We start from the raw sequence: 17,671 nt of genomic DNA, 5'->3' as shown, positions 1-17,671 counted from the left end.
TGGGAGATGTTCAGGGCTCTGGATCAGACTGCTGCTGAATGGCCTCTGCCTTGTCGCAGAGATAAGCTGGTTCCCTAGATTGCTGAAGGGCTTTGCACAAGAGACAGTTAGGCAGACGCCCTGAATGATAGTGACACAAAACCCATGACAAGTCCAACTGAACGAAGGGGAAAGCTCCCACAGGAGCTCCCCTACTCTGTGGCAGTAATCGTAGATTTTATCTCACCAGTTCTACACCTGAGGAAAGCTGTCCAGTTGTGCTGTCGTGGGTTATTCATGGTTTGCTTCACCTGGCTTTCCTGGGGGAAAGGAGTGACTATGGAGTTGCTTCCTGTGACCTGTTGGTTATGCATTACACAGATAAAATCGCTCCTATCTACTGCAATCTGGACTGCATGTTGGTTGGTCCACTTGAGTTCACCCAGGTAACTGCTGGTTGTGTTACCCAAGATTCTTTCTAGTGTATACAACCTGGGCACTCTCCTGAAGAAACCCTTCCTTGGACTCCACCATATTGACTGAGGCCAAGTTGAGAGCCATAGGGGGTTGTGCCTTCTTGTTAGTGGCGCCCCAACTTTGGAGTTCCTCCCTTTTGAGTTAAGATCAACACCTTCCCTGTTAATCTTCTGTCGGAGACTCAAGATGTTCCATTTGGCATTCTCTCTGCTGGCGCTCAGCCCAAGATTATCCTGCTGTTTTAGCCTTCATTTTTATATTGTAAATTAGTGGCTTTTTAAAAAATAATTTGCCTGGTTTCCTAGTTTTGGTCACTGCAGAAGAGTGACCATGCTCCTCCTTTAGAAGCCAGGTAAGAAACTGCATTGAAATCTTATCAAACTCATTCATCTATGCTAAATGAGCAATTGACCATTGACAAGGTTAGAAATATCACCAACAACTGCCAAGAGTGGAAGCCTGTCATGAATGACACATGGATCCCAGAGGCATACACAGTAGCGTATTGGTTGAGTGGACAACCTGCTCTCCAAGTGCCCGCTAAGGATTAAAGAAGAAGAAATAATTTGCTGCTGGTTTTTTATTGTTTTTACTGCTTTATTATGTTTTTTGCTGATTTAGCTACTGGGACTTTGCATGTTTTATTGTATTTTATTGAAATTTTGTGGGATCTATTCTCAGACCCTCTGTGAATACTGAAAATCATGGATAAAGTAATTCTCGATTTTCTTCCCCTTAAGCCTGAGGTATTCAATCTGTGCGTCCTGCCTCCCTAGTGAGGCATGGCTAGTCTCCAGGGGCATCACCAGGCATCTCAGGGAGAGAGGCTGCTCTGCTCTGCTGCATGTGCTGCCTGCTTACTTGCTGCTTTTCTGCAGCTATGAACGAGGTGGGTGGGGCAGCATGAGGCTGTGAGGGCGTGTGAAACATGGTGGGGGAGGTAGGAGAGAAGGCTGACTGGGCAGGCAGGCAAAGGTGCAGCATCTCATCATGGAGCTCTCTCCATGTGCAACCTTGCCCCAAGGACTACATTTCCCAGTGTGCCCCTCACCCTGGACATCCTGGGATTGGTCAAGACTGGAGGAGAGAGGAGTGTGGAGCTGCTGCATCTCATCAGCATAGGGCGAGCTCCTGGCAGGCTTCAAAGTAAGTACAGGCAGTGCAGCGCTTTCCTCTGCTTGGGAAGGAAGGAGCCAGCCTGCTCCTAGTGGGGGGGGGGGTGTCCAAATGCCCCAGCCTGCATTCCTCTATCTTGCCTGGGGGGAACAGGGGTGGCATCTGCATGTTGGGTGTATGTGTGTGAGCAGCCCCCATCTACTTTGGGGTGAGTTGTAATCTTGCTGGGTGTGGCTGCAATCCTTTCCACACTTTCCTGGGAGTAAGCCCCATTGACTCAAATGAGGCTTACTTCTGAGTAGACCTACATAAGCTTGGGGTCTGTGTCAGCTTAACCAAGGCTCCTCAACTTTCTCTTTTTTCTCCCCCTTCAAAAAAGAAAAAAGCCACTCTTGATGGCTTTGTCTCCAAAAACTGATTAAAAATAAAAATCCCATTCCTTTTTAGCCATTCCCCTTTTTCCTCCTGCCTCCTTTTGGGGGGGGGGGTACTCTGTTGGCTACTATTGTAAGACAAAAGGCACAATCCTAGCTAGGTCTACTCAGAAGTAAGTCCTATTATGTTCAATGGAACTTACTCCCAGGGAAGTGGGGTTAGGATTCCAGCCAAACAGTCTCTAGGTCTCAGTTTGCATCAGTTTGCAATTAGCTGATATGCACAAAACAAAGTCTTGCCCTCCCCCAGCAAATTCATCTCTTCCCCCCTCCTTTCCAAAACCCTCCAGGTGTGTTGCGCACAATCCTAACCAGGTCTACTCAGAAGTAAGTCCTATTTTGTTCAATGAGGCTTACTCTCAGGTAAGTGTGGTTAGGATTGTAGCCTCAGAGTGCTGGCAGCCTTGTTTCTAGTGTATAATTATAACATCTTCATCCCCATTTTGGGGGTAACTGAGGTGAGGTGTTGTAATGGGGAGCTGTGGCCAATGGCTACAAAGATCAGGGGAGGCACGAGCCAGAAAAGTTCGAGAACCACTGCCTTAAGCCCTCTGGAGGGCTTTCTGAAGCCCACAGTGGATACATGTGTCCCCGCAGTGCTTCCCTGGGCTTCAGAATGATTTAAAAGGCATTAAAACATCACTTCTGGTTTCCCTTGGGGTTTCCCTTGGGGAAACCAGAAGTTGTTTTTTGGCTGTAGGAGCCATTCTGAAGCCTGCTGTGGGTGGAACATATGTACAAACGCAGTTACAGGACAGAGACAGACCACAGTCTGAAGGAGGTTAGCAGGACAGGACAAAGGGCAACCTGCATCTCTAGAATGTTTTTCAAAACCTGCATTTTCAAATTCACTTCTCACTACATCCTGTCTCAAAGTGGTTGTTTTTCTGCATTTGTCCTGGGATAACATTCTTTATTGCACATTCATGCTCCTTCTCCCCTTCAACGACTGAGGTTCTCAAAACCTCCAGGTGGGGGTTAGTGCTGGGGCATTATTGTCCTTTCTGTCTAAGTTCACTGAAGGATGAAAACTGATGCAACACAACTCTGTTAGGTTCCAAGTGCAAACACAATCTGTCATGACAGAAGATATTGGCCAACGGTTTCTTTATAACTTGGGGTGGTGGTGGGAAGGACTCTAATTGTTCTTTAAGCACTTAATCTTTTCTGGTTTGAGCAGCAGCAGAAAGGAAAGAAGCAAGAGAGGCAGCTCTTCTCTGTTTCTCTACTGATGTTGCTACAGGACACACTTGCTGATGGGGCAATAACCAGATTGAATTTCCCATCATTTTAGGAGATAATGATGGTAATAATTCCACAGATGGGGAACCAAGGTAAGGAGAGATTAATTCAAAGTTACCAATCCAACTATGGGGGGAGAGGCTAAATTTGAACTCAGCTCTGCAAATCCCATTCAACAGGCCACTTAAGCAAAAAGGTGCCAAGCTGGAAGCTACATACTCAAACTAATCTCACTGTTTCAGAGGAGCTAGTTAGAAGTAACATCTGCTGCATACTTTTCATCTCTCAAAACTGGCTCATACTTACTTCCATCCCTTTGAAATTGGTGGCACCCACAAGATCTCTTCCCCCCCCCCCCGGCTTCCTTCCATGTCAGAATGAAGACAGCCACTACCCCAGTGGTCACTGGAAATGTATGATGAACAAATAGAGCCACACAATCAACATGGAGCCATTCTGCTATCCTGTCTTAGGAGTTCAAGCAACTAGAGCCATCTATGGCTATTTTCTGGATTCATTAATTAGCCAAAACTTCTGCTACCACAGTTATTTATTTATTTGCATTATTCTGAAGTATGCGTTACCTGTCTTTCCCCTCCCAGGGCTCACAGCATTTTATAAACAAAAATAAATCATAAAAATTAAAGCAACAGCAACAACAGGACATTAAAACAAAGCCATCAAAACCTCAGAAGGGCATGGTGACTAGGAGGAGAATTGTGACTGTGGAAGCCATCTACCCAACCTGAAAATGGAACACAGTCCTGATATGAGCTACTCTGAGTGCTCTGGGCATAGAGTAATGTTTCACTCCTCCAGACTCTGATGGCAGCACGATAAAGGCCTCCTGCTGCCACGTAGTCTGGTTGGATATCCCCATCCATCCTTGAAAACAGCAAAGAGGCTTTAACAGTCATGCATATCTTTCTTTAAGTGGCATCTCAACTTACGACACAAGTTTTGTTTCACTGGAGAGGACACCTGAAGAGCATCTGGACTAGAAGGCTAGCATTAAAAAACAAATGTTAAGCTGGAAGAGTATGATCAGCGTGCTCAAAAGTGAAGTATTTGATCTGCATTCATATTAAAACTTCTCCATGTGCGTGTGTGTGAATGAGAACTGAGGGGTAGAATTCATTCACAAAGGGTCCGGTACAGAGAAGTAACCAAGGACAACTTGAAGACTGCTGTGTGTAATCTCTGGAGCAATTCTTCAGTGACCAGTGATGCCAAACGTTAAGATCTACCCATCCTCAATCCAGGCTCCAATAGCTGTTCTCACTGAGATGAAATATGAACAACTGAGTTCGAGGAACTGCCAGAGCTGCTTCTCCTCCCCCAATCCAACCAAGTCTATTCATAGCTAAACTGACTGCAAGATGCTCCTTTCAAAGGTATTTCAAACAAACAACAGCCATGCATAAGTTACCTTTTCAACACTGTTAGATAAGATGCTCTGTGGTGTTACCTGCTTGCCCTCCCCAGCCACTGCTGCAATCTGTTCACAGCAGCCAAAGGGGAGGGGGGAGCACCAGCAACCCAATCTTACGACAGCTCCATCCTGAGCACTACACAGCCTCCGTAACAAAGAGCCATAAACAACTGCTAGGAAAGATGAACTTCTGGGGATGCTGCTGCTGCTGCTGCTTCGCTTGGGTCTCACGCTCCTATAAGTACAGGCAACGGTCCTGCCAGCTCTAAAGCAGCAAAGGAGAAATAGAAGCAAACGCAGCAAACCTTCGGCGGTGCTCAGTGACAAATGCCTCTTCCTTTCTTTACCGACGAGGCATTCAAGGGCGGCACTCCTCTGTGCCTGTCTCTAAGGAAACAGAAGTGTCACATGACCAAGGATCTCCTTTTGCAAACGGCTGCTTTCAGGGGGAGCAGGTGCCACCACGACACCCCTTGGTAAGGTAGCCAACAACATGCCCACTTCAGCATCTATGCAGCCAAGATAAGAAAGGAGCCAATTCTACCCCCACCGATCCCTTCCACCCACAGGGATGGAACAGCCTCTGTCTCCATTTGTCCCACATTTCCCTTTTACAGAAATGTGAGTGGCAGCTCAGCCTGGACAGCTCCTTCTCCATCTACATTTGCTGGTTCTAGGGAAGCAGCTGATGAACTTACGGAAGCACTTATGTGACTGATCATCAATGCATCTGAGCTGCCTGTGGCAACAGGCCCAGATCACCATAACTTCAAATTCTTGTCAGACAACAGAGAAATGGCCTTTTTCAAAGCATATCCAGCAACTGCAATTGCCACAAGGGCCAACTTACTGCATTTTAAAACTTGATAGCACAGAAGTGTCTGGAGAAGAAGACCAAGATTAGAACAAAAAGGAAGGATGCAGAAGAAGGTCCTCATGGAGGGATGGCAAGAACACACATCAAGAATCTTTGCACAGAGGTGCTCCCTCAGAAATGCACACATAAGGGGAAGCAATCACTCTAAACACAGTGGCTATTCCACCCAAACCTGCACTTTTATTTCACTCAGAATGTGATCACCAAAATACTTTGAGCATCAAGAATTGGCATCCAGCTGGCCTCTGAGAGCAAGGTGCCTGACAAAGACCAGCTAGTGCCCCTAACTGGGCCAACATACGAACAGCCCCACTGGATCAGACTATAAACCCATCTAGTCCAGCTTCCTGTATCTCACAGTGGCCCACCAAATGCCTCAGGGAGCACACAAGACAACAAGAGACCTGCATCCTGGTGCCCTCACCTGCATCTGGCATTCTGACATAATCAATTTCCAAAATCAGAGGTTGCACATGCACATCTTGGCTTGTAACCCGTGATGGACTTTTTCTTCAAAAATTTGTCCAATTACCTTTGAAAGGCACCTAGTTCTGATGCCATCACCACATGCTGTGGCAAGGAGTTCCACAGACCCACTACATGCTGAGAAAGAAATATTTTCTTTTGCCTGTCCTAACTCTCCCAACACTCAGTTTTAGTGGATGTCCCCTGGTCCATGCAGAGGCACAGCGGGACAAGGTTTTGAGCAGGAAGGACTAAACAGTTGCATGTGAAGCTGACTTCAAGCAAGATATGTAGGAGTGCACTTGCTTCCATCATCCTGTATTCAAAGATGTTTGTCCCACTTACTTATGCTTTGTCTGTGTGTTTTTTTAACTGCTTTAAAACATCATTGAGGCCTGCTCCAGAACTTCTAGTAAATGACCTTGCTGTTTACCTGCCTTGGAATGAGTAGTGATCATCATGCACGGATTGGACTATAGTGACAGGCAGCTTTACAGCACCACATTCTATAGGGCTCTAGCTGCAGATCTCATAGAGAAATCCCAAGATGAAGTATACAGCTGATCGGAGGATTTCCTACTGAAGTGCAGAAGCCAGGAGCCTTCAACCTGCTGCTCACAAAATGCAGACCAGGCAGACTTGGGCAACCCACTGTTTCAGGCATTGGCATTACCATGGTGGAGATGTTGGGTTGCATGGCCTCTGGTCTCAAACCCTACACCATAAGCATTCCCAGCTATTTGCAAGGCACTCTGAGAACACCACCATCAAGTTACACTCTCTCAGAGACCATCATTCCAGCAAACATGGATGGAGGAACCCTGCTCACCTATATCCCCATGAAGACGACTAGCTAGCAGAAATATCATCCCCAATGATACTGCAGCACCTCTAGCTGTCGGCCTTGCCACTTTATCTTTATTCATCATTATTTCAGAGTTGTATCTTCAGGTCAATGGCACCACCATGGACACACACAGCTACACAGTATATCAACACTTTCATGGCTGACTAGGAACAAAAGCCTCTATCTGACACACACTAATTACATCGCTATCATCTCAATCCCAATCCATGGGCCTGGGAGAAATGTCACCATGACTTCGACAACTTCCGAGTCTGAACCAGTCAATGCAGTAGGTTCCCTTTCCAGACACAACAGCAAAGCTGTATGCAAAACCCACATGCGCCTACTCAGAACACACATTTGTTCCAGACATCCTCAAAAATATAATGCCCATCCCAGAACCCAAAAGACAGACTGATAGGGCCAGACTGGTACACAATAGGCCCAGCAGGGAAGGGGACATCACGCCACTGGTTGTCACCTACAGCCCCCAGCTAAAACTGCTCCAACACATGGCAACACATGACCTACAACCCATTTTGGATGATGACACTTCCCCTCTCACAGACCTTGTGGATCTGTTCTTGCTTATTGGCAGTCCCCACTCCCCAGCCTGAAACAGCTCACAGGCCACATGGTAGACATGCAAACACAGATGCCAACTCTGAAGTTGCCCAGACACACTCAGGCAACATTGTCATTGGAGGAACAGCAGCAGCTACCCCCTCAGAGGAACATTTACTTTCTGATCCTCCAACTGCATTTAACTGAGGTGCCATTGGTCTTTATCAGATGCTTTTAATGTATAGCTTTTCACTGACCATTTCTATTGTTCTATCTTTTGTACTGCATGAGCTGCTTTGAGCTCTCAAAAGGGTAGGAAGGTGGGATATAAACCTTTCAAAACGTATAACAATAAAACAAATGAATAAAAATAGATGCCACCACCTGCCAACAGTGCCACTCTGCTATCTCCATAAGACAAAGAAGTCAAGTGACATGAGGCACAGCAATGTCTAGAAACCAGGTCACTCTACTGCTGACTTGAGAGTCACCATCATACAGCATAGGAATGTAAAGGAATTCACCAGGGAGAAGCTGCTGAACTAGAACTTAGCAAGAAACTTGACTTGATTTGACAAAGATGAAGGTTAGTTTAACTGGCAAATCTGTTTTTCAGAAGACTCTTTTCATATAAATATAAAAGAACAAGAAATATAAAGGATCTTTTGGTACACTGTGAGACTCCTTTATATTGAAGAGGGTCACATTTGAGGTTCTGCCAGGATCAAATACCTCAGGGTCACCGTCCACATGGACATTGCACTTAAGAATGCAGCAGCACTGCCTCTTCCGCCGTATAGATGGGCCAAGGGTCCATCCAGTCCAGTTTCCTATATCTCACTGTAGCCTACCAGAGAAGCCCTCCAGAAAACAAGATACCTGTATCCCATCGCTACTCCCTTGCATCTGGCATTCAGAGATAGGTTACCTCTAAAACCCAAAGGCTGCATATAGCCATCATGGCTTTTAACCCATTCTGGACCTTTCCTCCTTTGGGATCCGGCCATCATCCATTCTCACGACATGACCGAGCCAACGCAGGCGTCTCTGTTTCAGCAGTGCATACATGCTAGGGATTCCAGCACGTTCCAGGACTGTGTTGTTTGGAACTTTGTCCTGCCAGGTGATGCCGAGAATGCGTCGGAGGCAGCGCATGTGGAAAGCGTTCAGTTTCCTCTCCTGTTGTGAGCGAAGAGTCCATGACTCACTGCAGTACAGAAGTGTACTCAGGACGCAAGCTCTATAGACCTGGATCTTGGTATGTTAGTGGCTGTTGCTGTTCCCTGCATTTCTCCTGCAGTTGTCTAAGGGAGAATACCATATCAGTGGTGGACCTGTTGGCCGGATGATGATGATGGATGGATGATGATGATGATGGCCGGATCCCAAAGGATCTCCTCTATGGAGAACTCGTGCAAGGAAAGCGCCCTACAGGTAGACCACAGCTGCGATACAAGGACATCTGCAAGAGGGATCTGAAGGCCTTAGGAGTAGACCTCAACAAGTGGGAAACCCTGGCCTCTGAGCGGCCCGCTTGGAGGCAGACTGTGCAGCATGGCCTTTCCCAGTTTGAAGAGACACTTGGCCAACAGTCTGAGGCAAAGAGGCAAAGAAGGAAGGCCCATAGCCAGGGAGACAGACCAGGGACAGACTGCACTTGCTCCCAGTGTGGAAGGGATTGTCACTCCCGAATTGGCCTTTTCAGCCACACTAGACGATGTTCCAAAACCACCTTTCAGAGCATGATACCATAGTCTCTCGAGACTGAAGGTTGCCAACAACATGGACTTTTCCTCCATAAATCTGCCCAATCCCCCCTTTAAAGACATTTAGGCCAGGTGACATCACTTTTTAAAAGAAGAAAACAGAGTAGATGCTCAAACTAGGATCTATAGTTCCACAGATTTAATGACATAGATCATATGATCTTTTCATAATGGAACACTTATGTAATTTCTAGAATCATATAGACGTGATTCTATTTTTTTGGTTTCAGGAATCAGACAACAGAACCAAATGCCAAAGTCAGAGTACGTATTTTCATTTAAAGGTTTCTTCAAAAGGTTTTTCTCAGTATTAAGAGACTCTAGCCTCAGGTTATTCATTGTACTGAGACAAGAATTATGCCTCCAGGTTGCAGGTGTGTTGGGAAAGAAAAACAGAAAGAAAGACAGGCAGAAAGAAAGACAGGTAGACAGAAAGACCTTTGAACTTTTTTGGAAGTTTCTGTTCATCTGCTTTGTTATGTATCTTCTTGTGAATTCACTCTACTTTTTTTTTTTTTTTTAGTTCTTCTATGGCCATTTATAAACACATACCTGCCTGCTAAGAATTTCACTTCATGCTTCTATAGATTGTACTCTATGTGCTCTGTAGTCATAGTCTGTAGTCTGTAAAGCAAAATGGCTCATCTTTAAGTGGCCCTTTAAAGACCCTGTCTTTGTTGCTACCAACTAAGACAGAAATTGACATTTATGGGAGTATTACTCTTTATCTTAATTTCTTGGTTTATTTTCAAAGTAGCTTGGGTTTATTCTACAGGGTATTTTATTGTAGAATTATGTATAATGTACTCGCAAATACATTTTTAAATTTTAGTTCTTATATTTTGTAAACGTTTAATGTCTATGATGTTTGATGATTTTAAAAGCTATATTATCATGTTTTACAGCAAGTCCCTTGGAAAAGGGTTTGTTTCAATGTGTTAAATGAAAGCACTCCCCTTTCCATTCTACCATCTGTTTGTTCCACATTTTGGCATTTCAGTACAGTTGTCATAACCTCCTTTTTTGTCCATCAACCAGGAGTCCACCAGAACAAACTTCTAGAACCTACCGTGCAGGAAGAATGAAAGGCAATAAGACTCATTCCTGACTCCAGGACTCATCCCTGAAAAGTGATCCAGAAGGATACCATGGTCAATGGTGCTGAAAGCCACTGCAAAGTTCAGCATAACTTACAGGGACACACTCTCCCTGTTTCGTTCCCAAGACAGATAATCCACTAGAGCAGTGGTTCCTAAACACTCAGGGAGAGTTTGGAAACCAGTAAGCGTTTGTGGGAGAGAGGAAAGGGTATTGACATTTGGTGAGTGTTAGTAATTACAATGATACACGAAGGCCCAAATCCTAACCAACTTTTCAGCACTGGTATAGCTGTTGCAGTGGGGTGTGTGCTGCATTCTGCAGGTGGGTGGTACTCACGGAGGCCTCCTTAAAATAAATGAATGTGTGTTCCCTTACCTCGGAGCTGCATAGCTCTTATGTCAGTGCTGGAAAGTGGGTTAGGATTGTGCCCTAAGGTACTTTAAGGTAATTACATCAATAGTTGAATACAAATTGTGCTGTTTTCATAATCAGGAATTTTCTGCTATCTGGGTCAATTTTTGGATTTGAGGGGAAAATGTTTGAGCTCAGAAGCCCATCAGAAACACAGGATCCTATAGGGGAAATGGTTTTGCTATACCAATTCTCATGAACAGTTTTCATGAAACAATTCAAGCTCGTAGAACAAGGAATTACTGTTCTGTTCTCAAGCAGTACTATGAACATAGTACTGCTTGAGTGTACAAAGCTCTTCAAATTTCTCTTCCTGCTGTTGTCTTTACCACAACCCTGCTAAGCATTCTACTCACCAGACTGCAGATGGGAAGACTAAGGCTGAAAGGGAATGGATTGCCTGAAGTGGCCTTATGATAATTCATGCCAGAAGTGATGTTCACCCTGGGGACGCCCCAATTTGCAGCTCAGTCTCTCAGGCACTTGTTTCTTGGTAGAAACAGGCTGATTCTTTTCAAGGCAAGATGCTCCAGGCTTACCTGCAGCCATTTCCATCACAGCTTAGTTTGCTTTATGATAATTTTTCAGAGCCTAATCTGCATTTGAAGGAATACACAGCGACATCAGAAGGAAAGTATTTGTTCCCTTCTCTAATTGCTTTTCCAAAGCACCACTACAGATAGCCCCTTGTACTCTGGAATCACAGCAATTTGGAGCATATCTTTATTTCTGAATTTTAAAAACAAGCTTTGCTTGTCTTTTTTTTCCTTCTAGAATTAATGTTTGAAGTTTCCCAATTATGTAATAATTTGGAAAAAAAATTACCACACTTAGCAAGAGACCCTGGAGGTGGTTTAGGATTTAATCATTTACATAAAATTGTTCCAAAGAACAATGAAGGATAATTAAATTTCAATTACAACACAATTTCCTCTGAGCTAAAATGCATCACTGGGAGTAATGAATCTACTCCATTCTAGTTGGTGTAGTACAACTGCCTGGCTTCTCTCAATCAGGCCCATGCAGAGGTGTCTTATGAGTGACAAAGATTGCAGCCTTGTGCATACTTACCAGGCAGTAAGTTGAACTGAATGGGTGGTGCCATGGTTCAACAGCCAAGCCACTCCTGCTTTGCATTCAGAAGGTCCTCCCAAGTTCCACCTCTAGCAGGAGCATCGCCAGTTAGGGCAGAGAAAAATTCCTGCCTGCAACTCTGGGGAAGGGCTGCTGCCAGTCAGTGTTGACAATACTGAGCTAGATGGACCATCTTGGTGGAAGGCAGCTCCCATTTCCAGTACATTCCTAGATACCGTTCAATGGTGGATGTTCTGCCAAGTGGTCAGGGCTGCTACGTGCCATTTGTTTGGTAGGGCACTTGAGTGCCTTTGCCTCTCTAGTGCTAAGCAACCTCTGATGGTACTGGCAAAATGTGTGCTCCCCAGCTTCCTCAGTTCCTCTGCCTTCAAAGCAACAATGTATAAAGTGGGGACTACATGCTAATTGGAAGCTTCTGAGTAACATGTTTCCAGGAAATGCAGTGACTAATACTATCATCTAATACTGCTGGCAGAGAACATCTGTTCCACTAAAGTACTTATCAGTACTACCAAGAGAACAAAAATCTATTTGCCAACTTCTACAGCCTAACTTTTAAGACCAGAATTTTCACTAAATGTGCATCAAAAAAATCCCAGAATGTCCTTTGCTACAGGACTGTATATTTTGAGGTCTGTATATTTCTGAAATACACTTTATTTTTAAGTGGCACATACAAGTGTATAGAGGAGAAATGACAAAAATGACCAATTTATGATCAGTTAGGAAACTTTAGAAGCAGCCAGTGCTCTGGCCTCCATTCAGCTTAAGCCATCCACATCATTCACCTCTTGTAGCTCCAATTACATTAGGCCCTTCCTTAAACACCTACACTGGCTTCCCCAATGGTCCCAGATCCAGCTCAGCTGTCTGAAAGTCTCCTACTCTCTTGAACCACTTTGCCGCTTCTCCCTCGCTGCCCCTTATGCTTCCCGAATATCTGCACAAGGTCTCATAAAACCATAAGAACATCAGAACAACACTGCTGGATCAGACCTAGGGACCATCTCACAGTGGCCTCAGGGAGTCCTCAAGACAACGTGATACCTGTATCCTGTTGCTATGTGCTTACATCTGGCATTCAGAGACAGGCTACCTCTAAAACCCAGAAATTGCATTTAGTCATCATGGCTTATAAACTGTGATGGACTTTTGCCCTATCAAGTTGTCCAATTTTCTTTTAGAAGAAAGTCTTTAGAGACTTCGTAAAGAAGTCTCCTCACTTCCATCAAATCCCTTATCAAATTGTACCTTTCCAGGAAGGCTCAGGCATCACATTTTAATCTCTTTATCCTACAATCCACACAAGATAAATAGCTGCATATTCCGCCACCATCACTTAACCTGGTCCCACTTCCTCACTCCTCCTGCTACTGTCTCCCATTTGGGAGTTCCTTGGGACACAAACCTATCATGCACACTGAAGGCAGTGCATATATGAACACATTTTATTACTATGATTATAAAAATTTTGTGCAACCAGTTTCTTGTCACCAGGCTTATATCATTACATGACAAAGAGGGAGGTATGTGGTTGTAGGATATACTTGTGGTACTAAAATACAAAGCTGTAACCTTTCTACGTTAAGAATAGTTTGTCAATAAATTACAAAATTCATATATTCTAAAGAAAGCCTTAATATTTCAAATGATATGGAATGAAGGCCAAACACACACAAAAAGAATTGTTTTGGAAGTGCATGAACAGATTTTGGAAACAAGTTTTGATGAAATTAACAAAATTATGCATTTAACTGACATTACAAAAATATTTTTGTAGAAGATTTTCCAGAAACCACACAAAACCCTTGAAAAAAGCAGCCCAGTGAAAGAGTCAGGATTCTTTCACATGACAGCAATAGTGTCAACAAGGTGGTCCTTGGCAGCTGCGCAAAAACTAAATACACAAATTCATACCGGTAGTATAAGAGACAATCTAAATTCTTTTATGAAGATTCTAAATTGCTGACAGATCCTGCTCACACAGGTTATATGGATAGCTAGAAAACTTAAATGAATGACAGGTGCCACTTTAACTTGTCCACATGTACGTGTTCACACCTTATTTTGGAAAGGTATCTTACCAAGGCCAAATGCTAAGTCAGAATCAACTCACTGGAAGGCACCTCCACATTAGCCCTGCCTATTTGACAATGATAAAGCCAGACCCGTACAAGCATGAATTACAGAATGACATGCTGAGATAAGATGGCACTGAACAACTGCACATGACTGAAAAGACCAAGTTGCTGATCAGTCCTGGAACGATCTGAAAGGCACTTCCCCAAAAGCAACGAAGTACACCCATTCCACAGAAGTTGCGACCTTTTTCAAGAAGAGGTTCTCTTCACACCATTTTTAGCCATCTGTCCAGAACAAAGTTTAATGTACAAGAGAGAGCAAGAGAGCACATGTGTGCCTAGATGAGCCATTCTGACCAACAAGACAGTCCACAGAAAAGCCTCAGGAAAAAAGCTTTGGAAAAGCTTCAGAAAAACTGAACAAAACAAATTGTATTTTGATGAAGAGGACAGAAACAGATACTCACACTATATGAGCAAGGTCAAGGGGCTTCTCTGGCTGTTCCGGATATACAGGGTGAGGAGGCTCTCTAGTGGGTACACAACCAAGAGATTTACTAATGGCATGGCTCAGCTTCTTGGCAGGCGATTTCTGTTTTTTTAGAAAGAATTAAACACAGAGACTGGTATTAACAGCATATCAATCTGTGCAGCACGGTACAGAAGAAGAACTTCAGTCCTGCATCAAAAGCTGCAGAGTTCTCAATGCTCAAGACATGTCAGCAGACAGCTGAAACTACACTGGGAATCTAATACAGTACCATAAGCCATTTTCTTCCCCCACACTGTTACTAGGTTGCTACAGTGTACAATGCAAAGAGTCCCATTTTGGAGACCACCTTGTGAAGAGGACAGTCATGTACAAGACCTCATATTTGCTTTGGGAAGTTTTTCAGAGGAGCACACGCTAAAAACCAAAAGTAGTAATACAGTGAAAACCAATGTTTTATTTAGTAGTCTTTCAAATTTTTTACATTAGGAAGATCAGCAATACTTCCCTGATTGAACAAGTATCCCCTGGCTATGTGGGGAAGCCACAGATTGTAGGGGCTAACTTGCCTCCAATCTGTGGTTTCAGCATGAGATTGCAACTATGCAGTATGGACCACTAAGTACTAGAGATTTTTTTAAGCTCAGCGTCCTGATAAGCCTTTTCTAAATATTGCAATAGGAAAACACACATAATTTTGGCAGGAAATTAGGAAGAAAGAGCAAAGAAGGATGGGCTAGAATAGGGCAAGTGCCTGTCTTCTCAGCCTTCAAAGCAAACATGGCCCAAGCATCTGCTAACTAGACACGGCAGCAACAAGAATTAAATCCCCCTTCTCACTTTCTCTTTTAAAAAAGCGAAGCAGAGATACTCAAACCGACTGCTTTTATTTGCAATGGTAGATTGTGGAACAGAATGCACAGGCACGCACTCACGCATGCACACAGACATTTTGAATTCCAGCCTGCAAATGCCCCCTGTGAAGGGAACAGGGCAAATCCATCTCAAGACAGTCTCTTTGATGGCTCACCCTCCTTCAGAGAGGCAAGATGTCTTTAGATGTTTACGTAGTGAGAGAGTAACCACCACAGATCCCTTTGATCAAGGAGGCCTGTAAGAACCAACAAGACAGCAGAACACCACCTCCCAGTAAGAGAATAGGAAACAAGAGTGTTGTAGTAGAGAGCAAAGGGGGAGGTGGAAGGTCAGGCACAGTAAAGTGGCACCATGGAATCTCTGGATTACAAACATCTGTGTAGTTCAGTAAACTCATCTGCTTCAACAGCAGAACAGTGGGTCTGTTCCTCTCACATTATTCTGATTTATTTCTCTTCACATTTTTGAAAGTCAAAGTCAACAAAAGTCAAATCCTTATTTTTGTTAAATGAATTTCTCACATGCTTTCCACCCCCTTCCTCCTGTCTGTCTGTGCATTCCCTAATTAATACAAAAAGTTACTTGGGAGATAGCAATTAGCTGCACAAATGGAAACATTTCCATCATGCAGTGAAGAAGTACTTTCACTGACATACTGTTCCCCCGTAGCCCTCTGATCTTGTCTGGATTAAGTTCCAACTTGCTGGTCCACATCTGGCCCACCACTACCTTATATGGTTGTGATGGTTTAGAACAGGGGTGCCCAAACCCCGGCCCTGGGGCAACATGCGGCCCTCGAGGCTTCTCAATGCGGCCCTCAGGGAGCCCCAAGTCTCCAATGGCTCTCCGGAGATTTGTTGGAGCCCACACTGGCTCGACACAACTGCTCTCAACGTGAGGGCGACTGTTTGACCTCTCGCGTGAGCTGTGGGATGAGGGCTCCCTCCACTGCTTGCTGTTTCATGTCTGTGATGCAGCAGAGGCAGCAAAGGAAAGGCCAGTCTTGCTTTGTGCAAGGCCTTTTCTAGGCCTTGAGCTACTGCAAGACCATCATTCATTCATATAAATTCATCTTTAATATATTCATTTATGTAAACTTATGCAAATTTATTCAAATTTTAAATGTAAATTAATTCTTTTTTCCCCCCCAGCCCTTGACACAGCGTCAGAGAGATGATGTGGCCCTCCAGCCAAAAACTTTGGACACCCCTGGTTTAGAACATCCAACAACTCAGAAGATGTGGGAAGATGGGCATAATCTGCATACTGGTGACACATCAGCTCAGATCCGCTGACCAGTGGGTTCATGTTGATATTGGAACAGCACGGATTCCAAAACTCTGTGAGAACCAGTTAAAGGCCCAAGTGTCCCAGCATAACAAAGCTCCTGTAAGGATTTGTGGTTGATATCATTATGTCAACTACACCCACCCCCAACTATTGTTGATAAATAAATGCCAGGTATATGCAAGTGCCACAATTCTTACCTGGATTCTATCAAATGCTATACTATCTAACTATAGCGTCTAAATGGGTTGCGACTATAAATCTGACTTCTAGCATGCACAAGAATGAAAAGAGTACATATGAAAGGTTCAAAAGATGTTCATGCCACAGCATGCACGAAGGGCGGGAACCTGCCACATCACACTTATTGAAACTCTTGCTGCACCTGCAGAAAGTGTGCACATGTGTGAGAACATGTTCATCCAACCCACTCCACCCCTGAGCACCCTGGAGCATACTCCAAGTACATGGATGGTGACCACTGTAGAAACAAACAAGTTATCCTAATCAAACAACAGTCAGATGTATGCAGGATGAGGTTGCAAGGCATTGCTACAGGGGGAAGAAGTTTCTTCTCATTCAGAAATGTAGCTGTCCCCAGTACAAAAGATGTAACAGGTTGCATGTGCACAGGTACAGCTATGGATTCCAGCCCCACCCACCAGTAGTGCATGTCTGCTTTCATGCAGGAATAACCCCCATGTGCAAACACACAATCTGCTTAGCAGGAAAGCAGTAGTGCTCCAGTAGAATTGATGCCATAAACAGGGCTGGAATCTAAAAGCCACATACAATATTCATTTTCAGAGAACAGTAAAAGCCTTGTTTTTAATTAGGAGTTTGATCTAAACACCACAATGAGATAAACCACAAGGGCCAAACACATTTCCACTCCTCCTGTATTAAAGACGCTCACCAAGAAAGCAAACCAATGGCTGACAGAGTCAACCGAAGAGCAAACCAGCAGCTACAAAGCAATGTAAAGAGAAGCTGAAGCAGGTTGCTGCTTACTTGAAACACTGCACAACTGCTGGGTACAACACATGAGACAAACTCGAGTGTCCCTCACTCTGCTCTCTAAGAGAAACCAATCTGAGTTAACAAGGAAAAACAAGCTGCACGTAGAGGGGG

The 17,671-nt window shown here is 44.2% G+C and overlaps 1 protein-coding gene across 7 annotated transcripts in view; it reads right to left on the bottom strand.

Annotated features, from left to right (window-relative positions):
- The window catches only part of DTNB (dystrobrevin beta), a 121,518-nt gene that overhangs the window by 62,019 nt on the left and 41,828 nt on the right, over positions 1-17,671 (bottom strand). For 6 of the 7 annotated variants that reach the window (XR_010794443.1, XM_066626767.1, XM_066626763.1 and 3 more), the window contains one exon: positions 14,355-14,479. The exons of the other annotated variant lie outside the window; for it this stretch is intronic. Coding sequence is in view for 5 of the 6 variants with exons in the window: in XM_066626767.1 (XP_066482864.1) it covers positions 14,355-14,479 (125 nt within the window). In the remaining variant the exon portion in view is untranslated. The remainder of the gene's footprint in view (positions 1-14,354; positions 14,480-17,671) is intronic. 7 annotated transcript variants of the gene reach the window in all.

Source organism: Tiliqua scincoides, chromosome 1, assembly GCF_035046505.1.
Source record: "Tiliqua scincoides isolate rTilSci1 chromosome 1, rTilSci1.hap2, whole genome shotgun sequence".
In the NCBI taxonomy this organism is placed as follows: Eukaryota; Metazoa; Chordata; class Lepidosauria; order Squamata; family Scincidae; genus Tiliqua; species Tiliqua scincoides.
Note: the sequence above shows the minus strand (reverse complement) of the source record. Positions and strands in the feature narration are given on the sequence as shown.